This window comes from Hesperophylax consimilis, chromosome 7 (assembly GCF_061612785.1).
Source record: "Hesperophylax consimilis isolate HC1 chromosome 7, BYU_Hcon_1.0, whole genome shotgun sequence".
Lineage (NCBI taxonomy): Eukaryota > Metazoa > Arthropoda > Insecta > Trichoptera > Limnephilidae > Hesperophylax > Hesperophylax consimilis.
In genome coordinates, this window is record NC_142842.1 from 27,070,259 (window position 1) to 27,089,529 (window position 19,271).

General features: G+C 34.5%; 3 protein-coding genes across 3 annotated transcripts; 2 read left to right on the forward strand and 1 right to left on the reverse strand.

Moving 5' to 3' along the window:
• Window positions 1–1,150: 1,150 nt before the first annotated feature.
• LOC149422571 (uncharacterized) lies at window positions 1,151–2,049 on the forward strand. The gene is made up of 2 exons (XM_089633363.1): window positions 1,151–1,211; window positions 1,427–2,049. Exons 1-2 carry the CDS (start codon window positions 1,200–1,202, stop codon window positions 1,991–1,993), a joined length of 579 nt encoding a protein of 192 aa, XP_089489489.1. The 5' UTR covers window positions 1,151–1,199; the 3' UTR covers window positions 1,994–2,049.
• A 5,785-nt stretch (window positions 2,050–7,834) lies between these two features.
• On the forward strand, window positions 7,835–9,396 carry LOC149422572 (uncharacterized). Its single transcript, XM_089633360.1, has 2 exons — window positions 7,835–7,880; window positions 8,543–9,396. The coding sequence occupies exons 1-2, from the start codon at window positions 7,869–7,871 to the stop codon at window positions 9,281–9,283; spliced, it is 753 nt and encodes a 250-aa protein (XP_089489486.1). The 5' UTR covers window positions 7,835–7,868; the 3' UTR covers window positions 9,284–9,396.
• A 1,096-nt stretch (window positions 9,397–10,492) lies between these two features.
• Window positions 10,493–11,484, reverse strand: LOC149422573 (uncharacterized). Its single transcript, XM_089633361.1, has 2 exons — window positions 11,351–11,484; window positions 10,493–11,228 (listed from the first exon to the last, which is right to left on the reverse strand). The coding sequence occupies exons 1-2, from the start codon at window positions 11,453–11,455 to the stop codon at window positions 10,608–10,610; spliced, it is 726 nt and encodes a 241-aa protein (XP_089489487.1). The 5' UTR covers window positions 11,456–11,484; the 3' UTR covers window positions 10,493–10,607.
• Between the last annotated feature and the right edge of the window lie 7,787 nt (window positions 11,485–19,271).

Sequence of the window (19,271 nt, forward strand, 5' to 3'; positions counted from 1 at the left end):
TATGGACAACACGCCACTGGTAAAAGGTATTAGGTATATATTTATGTACTTAATGTTTATTTAGGTAAACGATGACAGTTGATTGCAATGTATGAAGTGCGTTGATATCTATATTATAGTAAGAAATCCAAGTGAATTTAAATACATGCACAATACATTTCATTATTAAGATTTGAAAATATCCGGTTGATGTATGCATTTATGGCGCTCTTGAGAGCGAACGCGTAAGAGGTTTGTCTATAAAAATAAAAATGTAATCAATTATTAGTCTTATACAAATCAAAATTAGTGACGTACATGGGTGAGTATTTGAAATTGTCATAACAATTCATTGCTTTAAAAGTAGTAAAAAAACCTTTAAATTTCGAAAGCTTCAATCTTAATTTTGACAGATACAACTCTGTAGTAACATTCAAAATATCAGATAAATCTTACAGATGGCCTCTTAGGTAGGGTTGGTAGGGCTTTTCCTAATTTCCGGGATTTAATTAAAGTTCCTTATAATATGATTTAATATTTTCACGGCCAAAAGTATTATAGATATATATTTTTGAGGTATTATACCATGTTGCGCTACCTCCTTCTTAAGTGAACGCTTCGGACAACATTACAGTGTCCATCATCAGGGCAGATGTATAATCTGATTACACATATGCCCTGATGATGGAATCTGTATTGATTAAAGAGGTAGCTCAATGAGACGTATAAGTTGATTATATATACAGGACGTTACATACACATATACAGGAGGTAGCACAACACCTTAAATATCACTATAAAACGGATATTTTATGCCTATTACGTGGCACTAAGCGAAATCTCCAGCATTAATTAATTTTAAAAAAATTAAAAAGACAGCGTAAAATTTAGTCTTTTAGACATAACACTCGAAGTGGCCTTTTATACATTTAAATGCTTCCCAAAGATGAAGATGATCAAATTCATCTTTAAAGCTGACATTCTTGAACAGTAGTAATAAACCTCATAATGATTAAAAATACAATCAAAGTTCAGAATAAAACCAGTAATCTCAACAGATTCAACACCACATTTTTTACAGATACGTTTTTTTATGAATAACTTTATTCGATTGTAGATTAGCTGACAATTTTTTTTAACAGTATAAAAGGCTGCAGATCTTGAATCAAATTATCAGTCCACTTTTGTCTCTCAACCGACATTCACCAAACTCTATCAACATGTTCAAGTTTGTAAGTCAAAACCATTTTATTACTTTTTGTCTTTGTGATCTGTTAGCAACTATTCCAATTATCCAATAATTTTTTTTTTTAATTGGTCTTGCTTGGTGATCAATATTTATACTTATTCATTTAGACACCTGTTTTTTAATATTAAATGGTTGAATATCATCGATCTCGAAAGTTATGTTTTGTTCGTATTATAAAAAAAATTAAATTGTCTTCAGGTCTTCCTCGCTGCCTGCGTAGCCGTCTGCGTGGCAGACCCTAAGCCCAAACCTAGCATTGTTGCTCCCCTGGCTTACTCTGGCTACCCCGGAGTGTCATCCGTTGGAGGACTGGCCTACCCCGTGTCAGCCCTTGAAGGAGTAGCCTCTTACCCAGCCATTTCTACCCAGAACACCGTTGTTCACTCTGCTGGTTTACCCACCACCTACTCTGCCGCTTACCCTGCTGCTGCTGCCTACCCAGCAGTGTCTGCCTACTCCGCCTACCCAGCAGTGACCGGATACTCCGGCCTCTCAGGCCTGTCAGGCTACCATGGAGTACCAGCTGTATCTACCTACTCTGCCATCCCAGCTGTGTCTGCTTACTCCGGTCTGTCCGGATACCACGGTGTCCCAGCCGTGTCCACCTACTCTGGAGTCCCAGCCGTGTCCGCTTACTCCGGCCTCTCAGGCCTGCCCACCTACCACGGTGTTCCCGCCGTATCTGCCTACTCCACCCCATTGGTTAAGTCTGTTGGCTACACCGCCGGAGTTCCCGTTGCCTACTCAGGACTCAACCACTTCTAAGTACAACATTACCAACAAACTCTTCAACAACTAGTGTCTTCCCAGTGTATACACCTCCATTTATATATATATGTAACGTTTATTTATTTGCACAATAAACTTAAATCTGACAAAATTCAATTTTTTTAATAATTATGTACGTCACAAAGCATCTGGAAATACACAGTAATTCAAAAATCTTCGCGAATAATAAACAAGGATAACTAGATTATTCTGAGGTGGGTTGAATTTGGGCACCTACGTGAAAAACCATTGGTTGAAATATGTTATTAGTTTTTTTTTTTATTTCAGCAGGACTGGGTTGATGGTTAAATGCAAATTTATTCATATTACTTATAAAATTGTAAGAAAAGTATATAATTCAACAGAAAAAAAAAACAAATCAATAATGTATGCACACTTTTAAAATACATAATTATATTAAAAATAAAAACAATTTGTCAGGTAAGTTGCTCACATGCAGCCAATAAACAAGATATAGCGGTTTAATTATATAGCGATTCATCAACAACATGGATTCAACCACAACCAATTTAATGGTATTTACAGATTACGTGGCGAGTGCACTCGGTAACTATGATCAAGTTGACAAATCATATCATGACTTTGCGGCTTTCGAAAAGATTGATCACTTATTGCTCCTAAGTAGGCTGGAATAAATTGTATTTTTTCTGAAAATTTGTTGTAACTCTTTGGTAACTATTGGAAGGAAGGGGAATGATTGTCCTATGCTGAATTTCGGGATCCTAACCCTTATTATTTTTAATTTGTATACACAACTTTCGGATCTTTCGGTGGTGACGTTAAACTCTTCTTGAGTATAAGGTCATTAGAAGATTGTAGAAAGATCCTGGAGGTCTAGCTAGATAAAGCCCTATATCAATAAGATATTGACTGAATTTGTGATCTATGGTAAACTTGTAACATTCGCGAGCACGGTCAACGACGATAAACATAAATAACGGGTTTTCCAATAAGAGGTGTTATTTTAATATTCAATCGTAAAAGATCAATGATTTCGTTGCTTTTATGGCAAGTAGCACCGTTTTGTTGAAAGTGAACGTTGTCCAGATTAATACCATCTAATTCCGGCCATAAAAAATAATTAATCATCTCTCGATGGCGCAATCCATTCACCGTAACTGTTGCTCCAGCCTCATTTTCGAAAAAGTAAGGTCCAATGACTCCGCCGGACCATAAATCGTATCAAACAGTCACACGTTGAGGATAAAGAGGCTTTTCAACAATAATTCTTGGGTTTTCCGAGCCCCAGATGCGACAATTTTGCTTGTTGACGAAGCCACCGAGGTGGAAATGGGCCTCATCACTCAAGATGATTTGCATTTGATTCACTCAAGTGAATTTTAATAATTTCAATGCGTTGTTGAAGCGTGTATCGTTCAATTTTTATTAATGGCGTAGTTTCTTCTTGTCAAATGTTAAAAAATGACAGCTTCAAAAGTAACACCTACCGACATAGCGGGCTATTCAAAATAATACCTCTTATTGGAAAACCGTGTATAATCCCGCCAAATCTATCGTGGCCCATTGGCTGTCATTTAAATTTCGGTTGACTGTTGATATACGCAACTTTTTTAATTTTTTTTTTTCCTTTTGCAAAATTACTGTTTTATTTAGGAACAAAATGATGGTGTCAATATTTAATTTCACCAATAAAATTACTGGCCTTTCTACTGAGATATTGAGTTTTGAAATTCTTCGTAAACACCGCGAGTTTTAATCGTTAGGGCCAATGACCCTACATTTGTACGGAATCGCAGAACGAAATTTGTTCACCTAACAAGTTGTAAATAAAGACCTCGTTAACTAATTAACTCTCTGTTTAGGGCCATAAAGTAAATATGGCCAGTTCATATTTAGGTTAGTATTTAGATTAAAAATTCCAAATTTATTAATATTTTTGCGTAACTGTATAACGTTTGATGTTTTGGAATGTCAAAAAACTCCAGTGTTGCAAGTATATATTAATAACTATTTATATTGTTATTCCAAAACATTTTTTGGTACTTGAAAAAGTTTGTAAAATAAAATAATATCTGTTGAAAATATGCGTTTTCTTTTTTGACTTACCAACGGTAATGAATGGTACGTGAATTAAGTAAGCGAAAATGCAACAAAAAGTGAATACGTCACAAGATTCGCAAATACTCCGAGCAAGTAAGACCATGGCATCCCCGATTGGTTTATGTTGTGAGGCGAAAGGAGTGGGGAGGGGAAGAAGATGCGAAGAGAAATTTGGGTTCCTGTTTATTCAAATCAAGTCAACTACTAACACTAACAATAATGACGCATTTGAAGCAACGTTTCAATTTCGTCTATTTAATCTACCAACGTGCCGCAAATACATTTTATTTTATTTTCTTGTTGTGGTGGTTGTTATGTTTTTTGGGTGGTTGTTGCTTGGCGGCTATGGTGGTAATGGTGATTGAGGTGGTGGTTTTGGTGGTGGTTGTGATTGTTATGGTGGTTGTTGGGTTTTGGTAGAGGTTGTGGTAATGTTTGTGGTCGTGATTGTAGTGGTGGTTGTTATAGAGGTTGTGGTAATGGTTGTGATGGTGGTGGTGGTTGTGGTGGTGTTTGTTATGGTGGTTGTTATGCTGGTAGTTGTTTGGTGGTTGTGGTGCTGGTTGTGACTGTCGAAGTGGTAATAATGGTTATTGTGGTGGTTGTTTTTTTAGTGTTTTTTATTTCGTGGATGTGATTGTGGTGGTGGTTCTGGTGGTGGTTATTTTATGGGTTGTTGTAGTAGCAGTTGTTTGACGGTTGTTGTGGTGGTTGTGGTAATGGTTGTGTTGGTGGTTGTGGTAGTAGTTGTTGTGGTGAATTTGGTGGTGGTTGTGGTGGAGATTGTGGTGGTGATTGTGGTGGTGGTTTTGGTGGTGGTTGTGGTGGTGGTTGTGGTGGATCTTTTGGAGGATTGGTGGTTGTAAGCCCAAAACTTTAATAATTAATGGATTAGTATAATGCGAAAGAAAATATTTGAGCCGCAGAGTAAAAGATAATGCGTTCTCAGTATGTGAAAACACAGTTTTCGTACGTGTAAGTAGTAAACATGCAGTAATTTCTGCATAGGAACTGTGTATTCATTTACAGAACCAGGAATACTGCATATTTACCTACCAAAAGAGGTAAAATTGCGGAAACATCAAAACCATATTATCTTTTTTTACTACCAAAAACTAGATATTAAAATAAAATTCGCGATAGCATAAAAAAATTGATAATTAATAACTACCCGTACTCAACTCATTTATGCTAATTTTGGTAAATAATCTGTTTTTATTTATGTTACGACGGCAGTTTAGTTATGACAACAAATTTTGTTAATAAGTTGTAGTTCTAATGAAATTAATTAATCGCTTTTCGATCGTACATGGATCGTAACGATTTCAATTTCTTTCAACTCTAAGGGCTTAGTTAGTTCACATCCATTAATTAATTAGCCAGTTATTTTGCAAAAGGACTACAGTGATCTATGTTAGTAATAACATAGAAATGTACTGTAGAAATCCAAATAGTCGTGCATATTGACACCTTATCTTTGGAGGCCTCGCTAAAAAACAGCGACTTTTGTATATCCACTGTCTACTGAATAAGGAATCATATTTTGACCGTACTCGCAAACGTTGCTAACTGACCATAGTTGATGGAATTCGTCAATTTCGTATTGACAAAGGGCTTTATAGATCAGTATAAAATCATCGGTAGTTTTGCCTATCAATCCGACATAGCAAAGTTATTGATTTCACTGGAAGATATTAAAGCAATTATTGACTGGAATTTTGATAATAAACTCGGTTTTAACTTCCAAAAGTGTTCTTTAAATGTACTTTACGAGGTCACACAGGGCTATTATATTTTAATTACAAAATAATCTCTAAATCACATGACGACCTGCAAGACATAGGAATTGTTTATTACGCTTATTTAATCCTCATATTATATATAGAATAATGTTGTTTCAATATATCATCGGAACAAAAAGTGCGTGGAATTGTTATTAAGTATTGTATATAACCTTTTGGGCAAATTTTGTGAAACTTTATGAAATTCGTACCTCAGGCAATCCAACCACCACAACACGGGCATGTACCTAGCGTAGTGATCTTAACATACCCAATAATTTTAATAACCAAAAACACTGAATAAAGAAAATAAAAAAAATGCTCTACAATTTAAAACAAAACCTAAATAAATTTTAGTAAGAATTTTGGGCATGCATATTATGTGTGTGGTATTATGTATTGTGGGTAATTGTATCCATAAACCGTCACCTAATAAATAAAAATCATAAAAACAATAAATAAAGAATAAGAAAGCAGTTATTACATAATTAAATAAAAATTTGTGTTATCTTTCAGTCAATTACAGCTGTTTTTTATACACTTTTATAAAAGGGGAGTAAAGGAAAATTGTGTCAGTATTAAAAGTAGGTATACACAGTTTTAATTCACGTATTACTACAAACATATTTCTAAAATTGTTACATTTCAGTGGCTTCTTCATTTACGTTTACGGTCAGTTATGTGATATTGTTTCAATTCCATTTGAATCTTTAATCTTTTTGATATATATATTTTTTTGTTTCATAGCCGCATTGCTCTTCCCTCAATGTTGATTCACCTTTGAACAGCTTAGCAGTGACATCGTCGGCTTAGGAGGTTAACTACCAAGAAATACTCTTTGCGAGGAGAGTTCTACATTACGTAATTAGCACTGAGTTGATAAAGATCCTTCAAGGAATCCATGACGATAAGGATCCGTTTTAAGCGTTCAAAACGACGAAGAAAATTACTGAAGACGGTTGGTAGGGGAAAATATGTAAATACGATTGATAGAAGGACAGCGCTGATATAAAAGAAAAACGATTATAATTATTAAAATTTATTATACTTGTGTGAAAATATCCAATAAAACACGACTTATTTTAAAGTGGGCAAAACAGTCGACATCTGAGTTAAGTAACATTTAAATAAAGACTGTGAAGTTTTTCATACGTAAAACTTGTTAAATAACAAACCCATGCGTGTGTTTTTTTTAATTGTCTTAGAATACTTTTTTAACTCGACATCTCTATAGAGATTATCTTAAAAAATAATATATACATTTTTTTAGAGGTTAAAACTGAAAGTGTTCAAGGGAAATATGTAATATATATGGTAGAAATTCGGAATTCCAATGGAATATAATCAATATTCGGTTTTATTCAATTGGACAAATAAATAAGTCAATAAAATTATTATGAATTCATGGAAAAATTTGTTTTTTCTACCTAGCCTTCAAAATTATAATTGTTTTTGTATTTCTTCAACTGAAATTGTTTTAACTAGGTTTAAATAACCCCATTCACAAATCTATAAACTAAAAATAACCAAAAAGTCGTATACAAAACTTTCGTGTAAAGATCGATTATTTCTTTTGTCAGGGCAATAACATATTAGTCGGCGCATAATATTAAAAAAAATATAGAGTGGTCTACTGTAGGTTTTAATATTACCTATCTTTTGTTCGATGTGTGCAAAACTTCCTTTAACAAATATAGCCTAAAGCTTAGTCTTAAAGCATATCTGCAGATAATTAAAAAAACTAATTACAAGTTCCATAGTTAACTAGGATTGCAGATTGGACTATCAGTGTTTAGCAGCCAAACATCAACCGGATAGCAATAAAACGATTGATCTACATTTTTTATGCCAATAATGGTGTTGTAACTTCTTTTATTCAGTAGCAATGATCTTTTTTATGATCACTGTCTTATAACCATATCAAAGGTATAAAAGGCTGTTATGAGTGATTATTTGTATCAGTCAAAATCATTCTTTCTCTTGATAATCACCAACCAAACCTCATCAACATGTTCAAGTTTGTAAGTATTCAAATATAGGTGTCTGAAAAAATAATCATTTTCAAAATATTGTCCCACTACAGTTGCTTAAATCTTTCCACACCTAAAGCGTTTGAAATTCATCACAATAAGATTAGTACAAACAGTTTCATTCCATCACTTTCTACGCTTATAAATCCCTTAAGTATTTATCGGCAAGAGATACATTTGCATGCATCTAATCTTGTAAACAGCTATTCATTTTTCCATACATTTAGAGTCAATAGTTTTACTCAATGACCTCTGTTTTATGTGAAAAACCGTAAATTCATTATCTTTTCCACAAAATAATTTCACTTAATATTTTAGATTTTTTCAAACGGCTTATATCACCTGTTTTTGTGCTAAATATATAATGTATCAAATGGAAGTGATTTCGTTATTTAGATTTTTTTTCCGTTTATTTTTATTTTGTTTTAAAATAAATTAATACCCCTGTATCATGTAATATGTAAATCACCCTGTAAGAAATTATTAAGGATTAGTTAAATTCTGAACCTCTTTGCTGATAGTTCATGTATATTCCTGCAAGTTGTAAATTTAAAAACAAGATATCAACCTACTTTTCTTACCTTTTTGATAGTTACATCATACTATTAGTTTTCATTTCATAATATTAATTTTACTGAAATATTTTTCCGCAGGTCTTCCTCGCTGCCTGCGTGGCTGTGTGTGTGGCTGATCCTAGCCCTAAACCCGCCATCCTGTCTCCAGCGGCTTACTCTGGTTACTCTGGAGTGTCCTCCCTCGGAGGTTTGACCGCCTACCCTACCGTCTCCACCCTCGGAGGAGTAGCTTCCTACCCAGCCATCTCTACTGGCCATGGACTGTCCGCCTACTCTGGCATTCCAGCCATATCGTCTCAACAGGGAACAGTTGTGCACTCCGGAGCTGTGCAAGCTGGATATGCTGGTTACCCAGGAGCATCTGCATACTCAGCATACCCAGCAGGATCTGCTTACTCTGCTTATCCAGCAGGATCTGCTTACTCTGCCTTCCCTGCAGGATCTGCTTACTCTGCATACCCAGCAGGATCTGCCTACCCAGCAGTGTCCGGCTACTCAAGCCAAGGCGTTCCAGCAGTGTCTGCTTACAATGGACTCACCGGAACATCCACCTATCACGGTGTTGCCTCTGGATCTGCTTACAATGGTGTGTCAGGTCTGTCCGGATACCACGGTGTTCCAGCGATATCTGCCTACAATGGGCTGTCCGGTCTGTCCACATATCATGGTGTTCCTTCGGCATCTGCTTACTCTGGTCTGTCTGGTGTATCCGGTTACCACGGTGTTCAAGCTGGGTCAGCATACTCTACCCCATTGGTCGGATCTGTCGGCTACAATGCTGGAGTTCCCGTGGGATATTCAGGACTTAACCACTATTAATTGTTTTTAATACCTTCTTCACCTCGAAAAATCTGCATGTTCCAATTATCTAACAACCATTTCTTCTATGATTCCCATTGACTAACATTTGTTCTTATTTATTGTCATAATAAAAATTTACCACTATTTTTTTGTTATTTTTCACACACATATATTTATTTTATAAATTTAAAAAACTTCAATTTTGGTGATTTTCTCAAATACCATACTAGGATCATGCCCGTATTATGGTAGTCGCAAATGATTTATGTAAGAATAACAACAATAAAACATAACGGAAAAGGAAATTGTTATGGTAAAACAAAAATGCATATTATCATAGAAACCATAATATAAATAAAAATGAAGATCAAACTAAATAAATGAAAGAGTTAAAACTTTTATGTTTAAACAGTGTTAGGATTCTTTTAAGAAGGCTCGTCCCCTTTCAAATAGCCAATGTTGAACACATAGAGAATTAATTGACTTTATATCGGTATGACGGCCGGCATAGTCCAGTGGTAACGCATTGGACTGCCATTCCGAAGGTCGCGGGTTCGAACCCGGCGTGCGCAAATAAATTTTATTTGATTAATTTGTGTTATTTCACAATTAATTAATTAAAATAATATATACTATATTTGCGGCACGTTACAGAGAGGAAGATACTACCAGTATCGCCCTGGTGTAAGACCACCATTCAGAATTGAAACGTTGCTCCAAATGGCTTTAGCCGTGTTTAGTGACTAGATCTGAATAGCCAGGTACTTCCCCACCTTCCTCTTTCCCTTCCCCACTTACCTTCAGCCTCACAACATCCCCCAATTGGGGATGCCATAGTCTCACTGGCTCCAGACGGGAGCAGTTGGGACTCTTGTGAGGTATTCACTATAAAAAATAAAAAAAAATTAAGGCATTGGCATATTAAATAATGGCATATGCTACCGTGATAACTGTGCAGTGAACTCCAAAACCATGAACAACATACGATAAAACATAAACAACACATTCGATAACGAGTTCTATTGTGTGAATGAGTTTGAGTTCTTTACTTTCACTTCATCTTTTGTTTTGATCCATATCGTAGTTTTTTTTTCAGTAACTTGACTTTTCACGTATGTGTGTGTCTTTAAGATAAATTCAAGTTGTTCAAGACGATAACGAAATCGAAAAATTCTTAATAACAGTAAAATGCATTAGAAAACATAAGTATCCAATGAAAGAAAAGGGTGCTTTATCAGAAAAGTTTATTGCATAAATTATATCATTGTTATGAATTTTACTATGGATGTGATGAAAATTTGCAATCTAATAATAAACAGCGTGTCAAATAATAAAACTGAGCTTAGAAGTGATTAATTCCTGAGTAGGCGACTGGAACTCCAGCGGTGTAACCAACAGACTTCACCAATGGGGTGGAGTAGGCAGACACAGCTGGGACTGCAGAGTAGGTGGACACGGCTGGGACACCGTGGTAGGCGGACACCGCTGGGACACCGTGGTAGGCGGACACCGCTGGGACACCGTGGTAGGCAGACACGGCTGGAACACCGTGGTAGGCGGACACTGATGGATAAGCAGAGTAAGCAGACACAGCTGGGTAGGCGGAGTAGGCAGACACAGCTGGATAGGTAGCATGGGAAGCTACAGCTGGGTACGCAGAGTAAGCAGACACAGCTGGGTAAGTAGCAGCATACGTGGTTGGGACATGGGCTGATGTCACAACGGTCTTCTCCTGAGTGGTGATGGTGGATGGAACGGAGGCCGAATATGTGGTTACTCCATGAGCAGCGGAAACAGCTGGGTAGGAGGCTATTCCAACAGTGGAGACGGCAGGGTAGGTTGCCACTCCATCGAGGGTGGACACTGCGGGGTAGGCGGAGTAAGGCAGGGGAGCAATGAGGTTGGGCTTGGGTTTGGGCTTGGGGTCAGCCACGCAGACGGCCACGCAGGCAGCGAAGAAGACCTGAAATATGAACAAACAACAAAATTAATTTCAGAAGATTATAGTAGATTACAAAAACGCTCATTAAATTTTCTTTGAATATTTAAAGATTTACAAGTATTAAGTACTTTGTTTTAACTTACAAACTTGAACATGTTGTGAAGATTTTGGTGATTGTCGAGCAAAAGACAAAATTGAACTGATAAAAATGGTTTGCAAATCTGGCTTTTTATACCTCTTCTTTGCATTGAGTTGGTTAGCACAACTAATACAAAAAATCGTTTGATGTCATTTAGGTCGAATTATATAATGTTCTAATTTCATGAACACGACGATACTGCGTCGATGCCTGACACATTTGCTAAAGAGAATAAGAGCTTTGTTTGAGAGTGGTTTTTTAATTTAATTTAATTTTAACACTGGTTTTGAGATGCGAATTCCATAACACACGGAATAAATTCTTATAAATCAGTCTCACAGACTATTAATGGATAATCCTTGGACTTGAATTGTTCGTTCAGAAAGCAAAAAAGTCACTTAAATAGATTCTTCTTATAAAGCTGGTGTGACAAAAATGAGTCAGTTTTATTTAAAAAATCGGTTTAATAAATTGGATATTTAAATACAGTAATGATCGCCATAACTAAAAACTAACTAACCATCACGTCGTTTCCTGCAGAGGTGGTCAGAGAGGACGAACGCTTCGTCTTGGCACACACTACTTGCCTCATTCACATTCATACATCGTCTTGGATAATGAATATCATCATGATTAAACATGTTCACTATGGTTACATTATCTAGAAAAAAAGGTTCTAAAATTAGTCTCAGGTTAAATGAACAGATTTATATGCAACTTCTCTCAATATTACGCTGCCATTAATGCTTTTAAGATTCCCCTTTTAGTACATAATGTTAGGATTTTTTTTATTTATTAACTTATTATTGTTACTGTTATTAAAATATTACATTTTTGACAGAAATAAGAATTCCACTTCTCTCCAAAACATTTAATATGCATTAAGGCCCCGTAGTAAGCGTTCAAAGATGGTTTGAAAGGGAGATATATAAATACTAATGTTAGAGGGAGCGCGCTAAATTTTAAAAAGATAATCTTCTTCGAAGCGAATTAAGCGAAAATATAAAAATATTTAATAAAACACCACTCGTTTGAAAAAGAGCAAAAATCTCTCGACAAGTGTTTTAGTTGTATTTAAAGATACAACAGGATTTTTCATGCCTATAACGTATTTAATAACAGAACAAAAGTGTATAGATTTTCGGAGCATAATTTGCGTTTTTTTTCTATTGAGGGAATTTCATATAATTAACGTTTCGACATAACAAATGTATAAATATTTTCTTCCAAAATAACATATATTTTTATTGGAACTTAAAAACTTCAAGAGTTAAAGATAAACTTATTATAAATCGGTAGAAATAAGGTATTCAGGGGCTTAAGAAATGATACAAGTAAATCGCTTATTTTCAATATTTATTGTTTATTGTTAGGTGTATAGTGGTGTACATATATATACTTACGCGATATTTACAGCATATGTGGGTAGTAGTGAAAAAAATGCAAATAGAAGGACATGAAATAAAACTCAATATTACTGCAACATTAGAATTTTTTATTTTATTTTATTTATTTATTTATTTTTATTTTTTATTTTTTTTTATTTTTTTTATGTGACACCTCACAAGAGTGTCCCTGCCTGTGCAGTGCACAGAATGGATTCAATAAACTAGTAAACTGACAAAATAAAAAATAAAAAGAATTCAAAAGTTTCTTCCTGTTTGTTTTGACATGCAGGATAGGTGGGCGAACTTGTAACTTAATGCCGCTAAACAACAATGCCAAAGAGCAGTGGGATACATTCTCAGGGCTTTGAAATACACTAAGCCTTATTCATTATTTTTATTTTCAATGTACCTACAAACAATCTCTTTTGTGTACAAACATTAACATTATGAATAGCCGCACGGGCATTGATCGATAGTAAAATGTGAAAGATTTTTTAAATGTATCATAACTACGAGTAAGGCTAGCACAAAAAATCGATTTAATACACAAGTAGAATGTGCATGTACCACATAAAAAATAGGACAGATTTGTTGTGAAAGTGGAGAATTTTCATTTGTTTTTGTAACAATATCTTTCTTATTTATGTGAATACCGCACGAGTCCACACGGAGAAAAATGATCCGCTTTAAAGGTGATATCATGCCAATTGCCTGATAAAATATTAGTCATTCAGAATATTTTGAGAACACGTGTTATTTTCTTCATAAACATCTTGACGGAATGCATATCAGTATATCAATATCAATATCAGTAGTTGTATTAACACGGGTTGTACCGTTCTCGTTAAACATTCGCTTATAACTGATACTTTGTAAATTTTGTCAAGGCCTGCAGATTATTAATAAATTGACAGTATTTCATATCAGTAAGTTTTCTCCTTGCAATCTAATATTATTATTATTTTTATGTAAAACAATTATATCTAATTTGGAATAAAGTATTTCGACAACCTTCCGATTGAAATAAAGATATTAACAAACTGAAACTCAAACTGAAGTTATACTTGTCAGGAATAATTAACTAAATAATTTCCTGTTTTCCCTTTCTTTATATTTATTATCAGTCTATATTCATCTCTACTTTATTTAGATGTTTCTAAATAAAGTAGAGATGATTATGATGAGATTACTCTCTTAATTGCTCAATATTTACTATCACAGTATTACTGATCTGATCACCAAACTCGTCCAAAGCCATTTTAAGCAACGTTTCAAATGGTGGTCCTATACCAGAGCGATACTGACAGTATCCTCCTCCCTCGGATAGTAACCATCATCTTAAGGAAAGGTTAATAAATAAAGAAGAACACTTAAAATGCCTTCCGTTCAGATTTCAACGGAAACCAATTTTGCCACTGACTTAGTAACTTTTGGTTCTTGCCCAGTCAGCACGCGCTCTGTCTCTCGTACACTTGCCTGACATCATATATCGGCATCCCATCCGAATTCCATAGTGATGGTGAAACACAGTACTGCACTTGAAATTTAAACAAAGCATGGTCAGGATTTTATTTTCTCATGGCATTTCTTCACTCTATCAACTTTTGATGGCATTCACGCCCCCATTCGCGCTCACACACGCGCATTTTTATGAAAATGAATGTGATTATCGCGTAACCTTGTCGTAATGTTGAAAGTAGAATATGTTTCATTCACTACATAATAAAAATAGACGTATTGTAGTAAAAAAAACTTGGTCGATTTTTATCACGTTCCATTCAGCAATTTTCGGTGTCACAAATTTCCAAAATTTTAACCATCGCAATGCTGATTGCGATCTTCCTAAAGTCTTTCTCTTACCTAAACTTAACCCTTCCAACAAACACAAAATTCTACAGAAGTCCATCTCTTCTTGCGAGATGTACAATGGACTAAAAAATGAGACATTGAATTCCAGCTTTTACAAATACTGAAATAAAATATTTTATTAAAAATTCATTAATGCGTCACAATGTCTACCAAAATAACCTTGAAAACACATTTAAACGATGTATGTGCATTGATTAATTATTAGTGGTTATTACTCAATAGTAAATTGTACGTAAGAATAGATAATTATAACGAATACCTACACTTGTTGAACATATCGGTTTAATAGGCGACTAGTTTTTTTAATAAGGAGATTAGAGAGTTGTCTTTGTATTGGAAGAGCTTATAACAGTCTAACTATCGATAAATTTGTAATTTAATTTGAATGTGAATCTGTTAAGAAAGGTATGTAATTAAAATATTCTATTACAACTTCTACCTTTTTATGATATGAGGTGGATAAGCTTTAAAAAATGCTTTAAAAGATCTGTGTTTCTTATTTTAAACTGCGACTGTTTGGCAGGACTTGTAGCAAGAACGGAACATAGCCGATAGCTAAAGGGACTACTCTATAATAAGATGGGTTGGGGTGACTAAACTTAGGTAGCTGGATGGTATGGACGCACCCTTCCGATTTAGGAACTGCATGGAAACAGGATACTGGTCGTAAGCCAAGTCTAGAAACATGCTTGCCAGAGACCTCAAGCACATACTTTCGAAAGATGATATTATAGATAACGTGTAGGTTTTATTGTCGTCTTTATTACTCACCTTTCTGCGTCCAGATTATGAGCATAAAAGGACTCTTTACCAAACAACGACGTTGTCTTAATAAAGTATAACAAAACAAATAAAGTTGTCTTAATAAAGTATAGCAAAAACATCTCTCGCTCAAAGACACTTCTCATTCTTAGGTCCAAAACTATACAACTTCATGCCTGATGCTTGGAAAAAGGAAAACATAGCTATTCTTTATAAATTGACCACTAATTGGTTTCATCAATTAGGTAGAAAGGAGAGTGAACTTTTACTACACAAAAAATGAAATCAAACACAAACAAAAAACAACAACAAAAACTCCAACAAAAAATAAACCATGTAAAAGATACCTTTATGTTCTAATCTTTATCATTATGTGTATATATGTACCTACCTAGTAATTTTAAATTAGAATGCTAACCAAGCAGCAGTTAATCTTATGTTTAATTGGATATTTTATTTTATTCTATTTCTTCTCTTTGTTATTCATATTTATACAAAATATGTTAGTAGGCTTAGGCACCAGTTAAAAGTACATATACCTATTATTTCATTACTATTTTAATACTATACTTATCGAACAACTTATCAAAATGTTAATACTCATCCTAATTTGACTGTCCTAAAACAGGAATCCTCCTAGTTGGGCAGACTAAATAAAAAAAATAAAAAAATAATAAAAAAATAAAAAAAATTAAAAAAAATTATTTAAATAAAATAAAATAATTTAATAATAAAATAAAATAATTTAATAATAATAAAATAACAATACACGGTATCGTTAAAAGTATTTTTGTATAAATGAACTTACGTAGGTGCATAACTAAAAGAAGTAAGTTCCTTAAAAAGTTTCAACTAAAATTATAAGTGTCTACTACAACTGGAGAGCTAAAAATCTGAATACTAGTCAGAAGCCGGCTCTTCCAAACCTGTAAGCCACTGCTGGGGTCGACAAAATGCAGTAAAGGAAACAATTCGCTCTTACATAGAACCAAAATTAGTAAAGGAAACAAAGTGCTCATACATAGAACCAAAATTAGTAAACAAAACAAACTGCTCATACATAGAACCAAAATTAGACCAGTAACATAAAATTGAAGTAAAGGAAACAAACTGCTCATACATATAACCAAAATTAGACCAGTAACACAAAATTGTTTGAGTCTAATAAATAAACACGTTAATAGTCTTTGACCTTCGCTGAAGAAATGTACAGAAATGAAATGTGCCGCTAACTCGAAAATCTAATTACATTCTGATTCTGAATCTGATTATTTCTGAGCTGAGTGAAGTTAAGATTCCATTGATTTTAGAAAATTACTCTTTAAGATATTGATGTGTAAGTAAGCCTCAATTTTGAAGGCAGGTTTTTAGTAGCGCCGTCCCGGGAACCATTTATTGGATAACCATCATCTTTGCTAGATATATCTCTGCTGATAGGTCAGCCCAAGTGGTTCGCTTAGTGATTAGCGAGTTTAGCAGGGTTCATCTGGTGAGGTATGCTCAGGATCCACCTGCCCACCAGCTGCGTGGCGTGCCAGATCGGGACAGGCTGGTTTGGGGGACCCTTTGACCTCTCCAACTCTCGACCCATCGCCTTGCGCTGAAGTGGGAGGGATATATTCATATGTCCATCACTCCTGAACATACTGATCCCTAGATTCCTACCCAAACCTCATACATTTTACCTTCATTTCCTAAAAAAGACCTTCCACACAGCATCCTAAAAGATGACAGGTCCTGAGAGATTTTTTTTCCTCAGACCTCCTGTGTGGGGCTAATGTAAAAAGACATATTTCGTTATCTTTAGTATTCAAAAATTTTATGAATTAGTTATAATATTTTTTATGATTTAAAAAAAAATTGATTCTGTGAATTCCAGTTGTACAAATAATTACCAATTTTCAGACAAAAAATGGGTCATTTTACAACAGTATGCAAACTTTAAAAAATCACCCAAATACCAAAAATTAATGATGGATGAGGTCTGACGAAATATACATTGATAAATAAATGTCAAAAAGATTTTCTGAATATTTTGCCTTCATTAGCACGGTTAAAATTGAAAAAAACCGATCCGCTTTTAAATATCAACGAACGTATAAGTTCACGGAAACTTCTTTCCGGATCCACATCTTGGCTTTTTCGTACTAAAATTCAGATTCTCAAGCTAAAAAAAAACTCGGATCTTGTATTTACATGTTCTATTGCAATTCAAACACAATATCTAATGGTATTGGCAAGATATTTTAAAATTTTAGCACATATACGCGAATGAATGGAAGAAAAATTAATATGCATAGTTTTTTTACTGATATTTTTTTTAAATTACTCTAATTATTATCAAATGTGTTCACGTATCAATTTAAATTGCCTAGTTAGCATCAGATTGGATTGATTTCTTTACATTTGACTTGGCTACTTTATGGTAGTACCGCATAAAATTCCCAACCGTATTTTTCCATTATTCTTTTAATTTATGGTGGTGAGGGGGATTAAGGTAGGTTAAATAGGAAGAATTTTATTAATGCGGGTCTTGAAGAGGCCTGGATGAAGAAGGAAAACAGATGACGGTGGCTTATTCCATATAAGAGTCGACTTACAAAAAAAACGAATAGAAAAAACGACCCGTTCTCATGAAGCCCATATCAACTGTGAACCATTACATATTCCACTCGTGTCCGTCGAGTTTCACGCACGTGCACCTATTCACCGGGGATCAATGCTGCTAGCTCCTTGGAGCAGGTTCCATTAATATACCCATAGAACTGTAGACTCAGCATGCCTACATTGCGGATGTGTATTAGAGATAGCAATCGGTCTGTTAACAACGGATTGCCAATGAGACGAACCGCTCTCCTTTGCACAAAGTCAAGTAGGTTCATCAGTCAGCATTGTGGAGCTCCAGCCCAGAGGTGGCTCTAAAATTCAGTTGCTGGACGTACTTGAGATTTGAACCGGGTTTAATGGAATCCATGGTACACAATATCGCTAGTTTTTTTTTTAAATTTTGCACCTGACGAAGATAAGGCTGTTACAAAACTAGTTATATAAATTAATCTTTATAAGGTTTCAATCCAAAGTGCTATTTTTTTTATCGTGCACAAAGAGTTTTTTTTTCTAAAGAACTAAATGCTCCAGTTATGCATCACAACCTTCTCTTTCATTAATAATCTTGAGTTAGATCACATCGTTTTGTGCTCTATCAGACTGTAGTATCAATGTAAATGGTTACATCACTAATAGTGTTGTACATTCAGGAATATTCCCCGACCTTATAAAAAATTTCACCAAGTCGGAAATTATTATTTTCATTTGGAAATTTTTTTTGAATGTATTCTATTTAAACAGTTAATAACGACAGAAAAATAAACTTTTAGATATCTTCAAAAATTACTACCTTGGTAGCTTTCAAAGTGAACTTGAGTAAAACGTTAACAATCTTGTTTCATGACATCACACAAGACTTAATTCGCAAGAAGACACGCTTATCGGCCGGCCGCAAATATTAATTTATCGACATCTTGGCGGCTTATACCTTCGGTACTATTCTGTATTTTCTAAAAAAAAAAAAGGTTTCTATTCAGCATAATTCAGTAGTTTGGTCTCCCTCTTACAAAATTCACATTAATAACTTTGAGCGATTTTCTACGTTTTATAAATTTTAAATTAAATATCCCACTTGAAAACTTACTCTATAATTTATTATTAAATACTCTAAAAATACACACATTGGAAGACAGGCATAAAATAAACGACTTAACTTTTTTATTAAAAATTCTAAATTCAACTGTTGCGAACTTCTGCAACTCATAAACTTACGAATACCTACAATAACAACACGACGAAATACACTATTCTACTGCAACACACATAAGCGCAATTACATTGCGAACTCCCCAATACAAT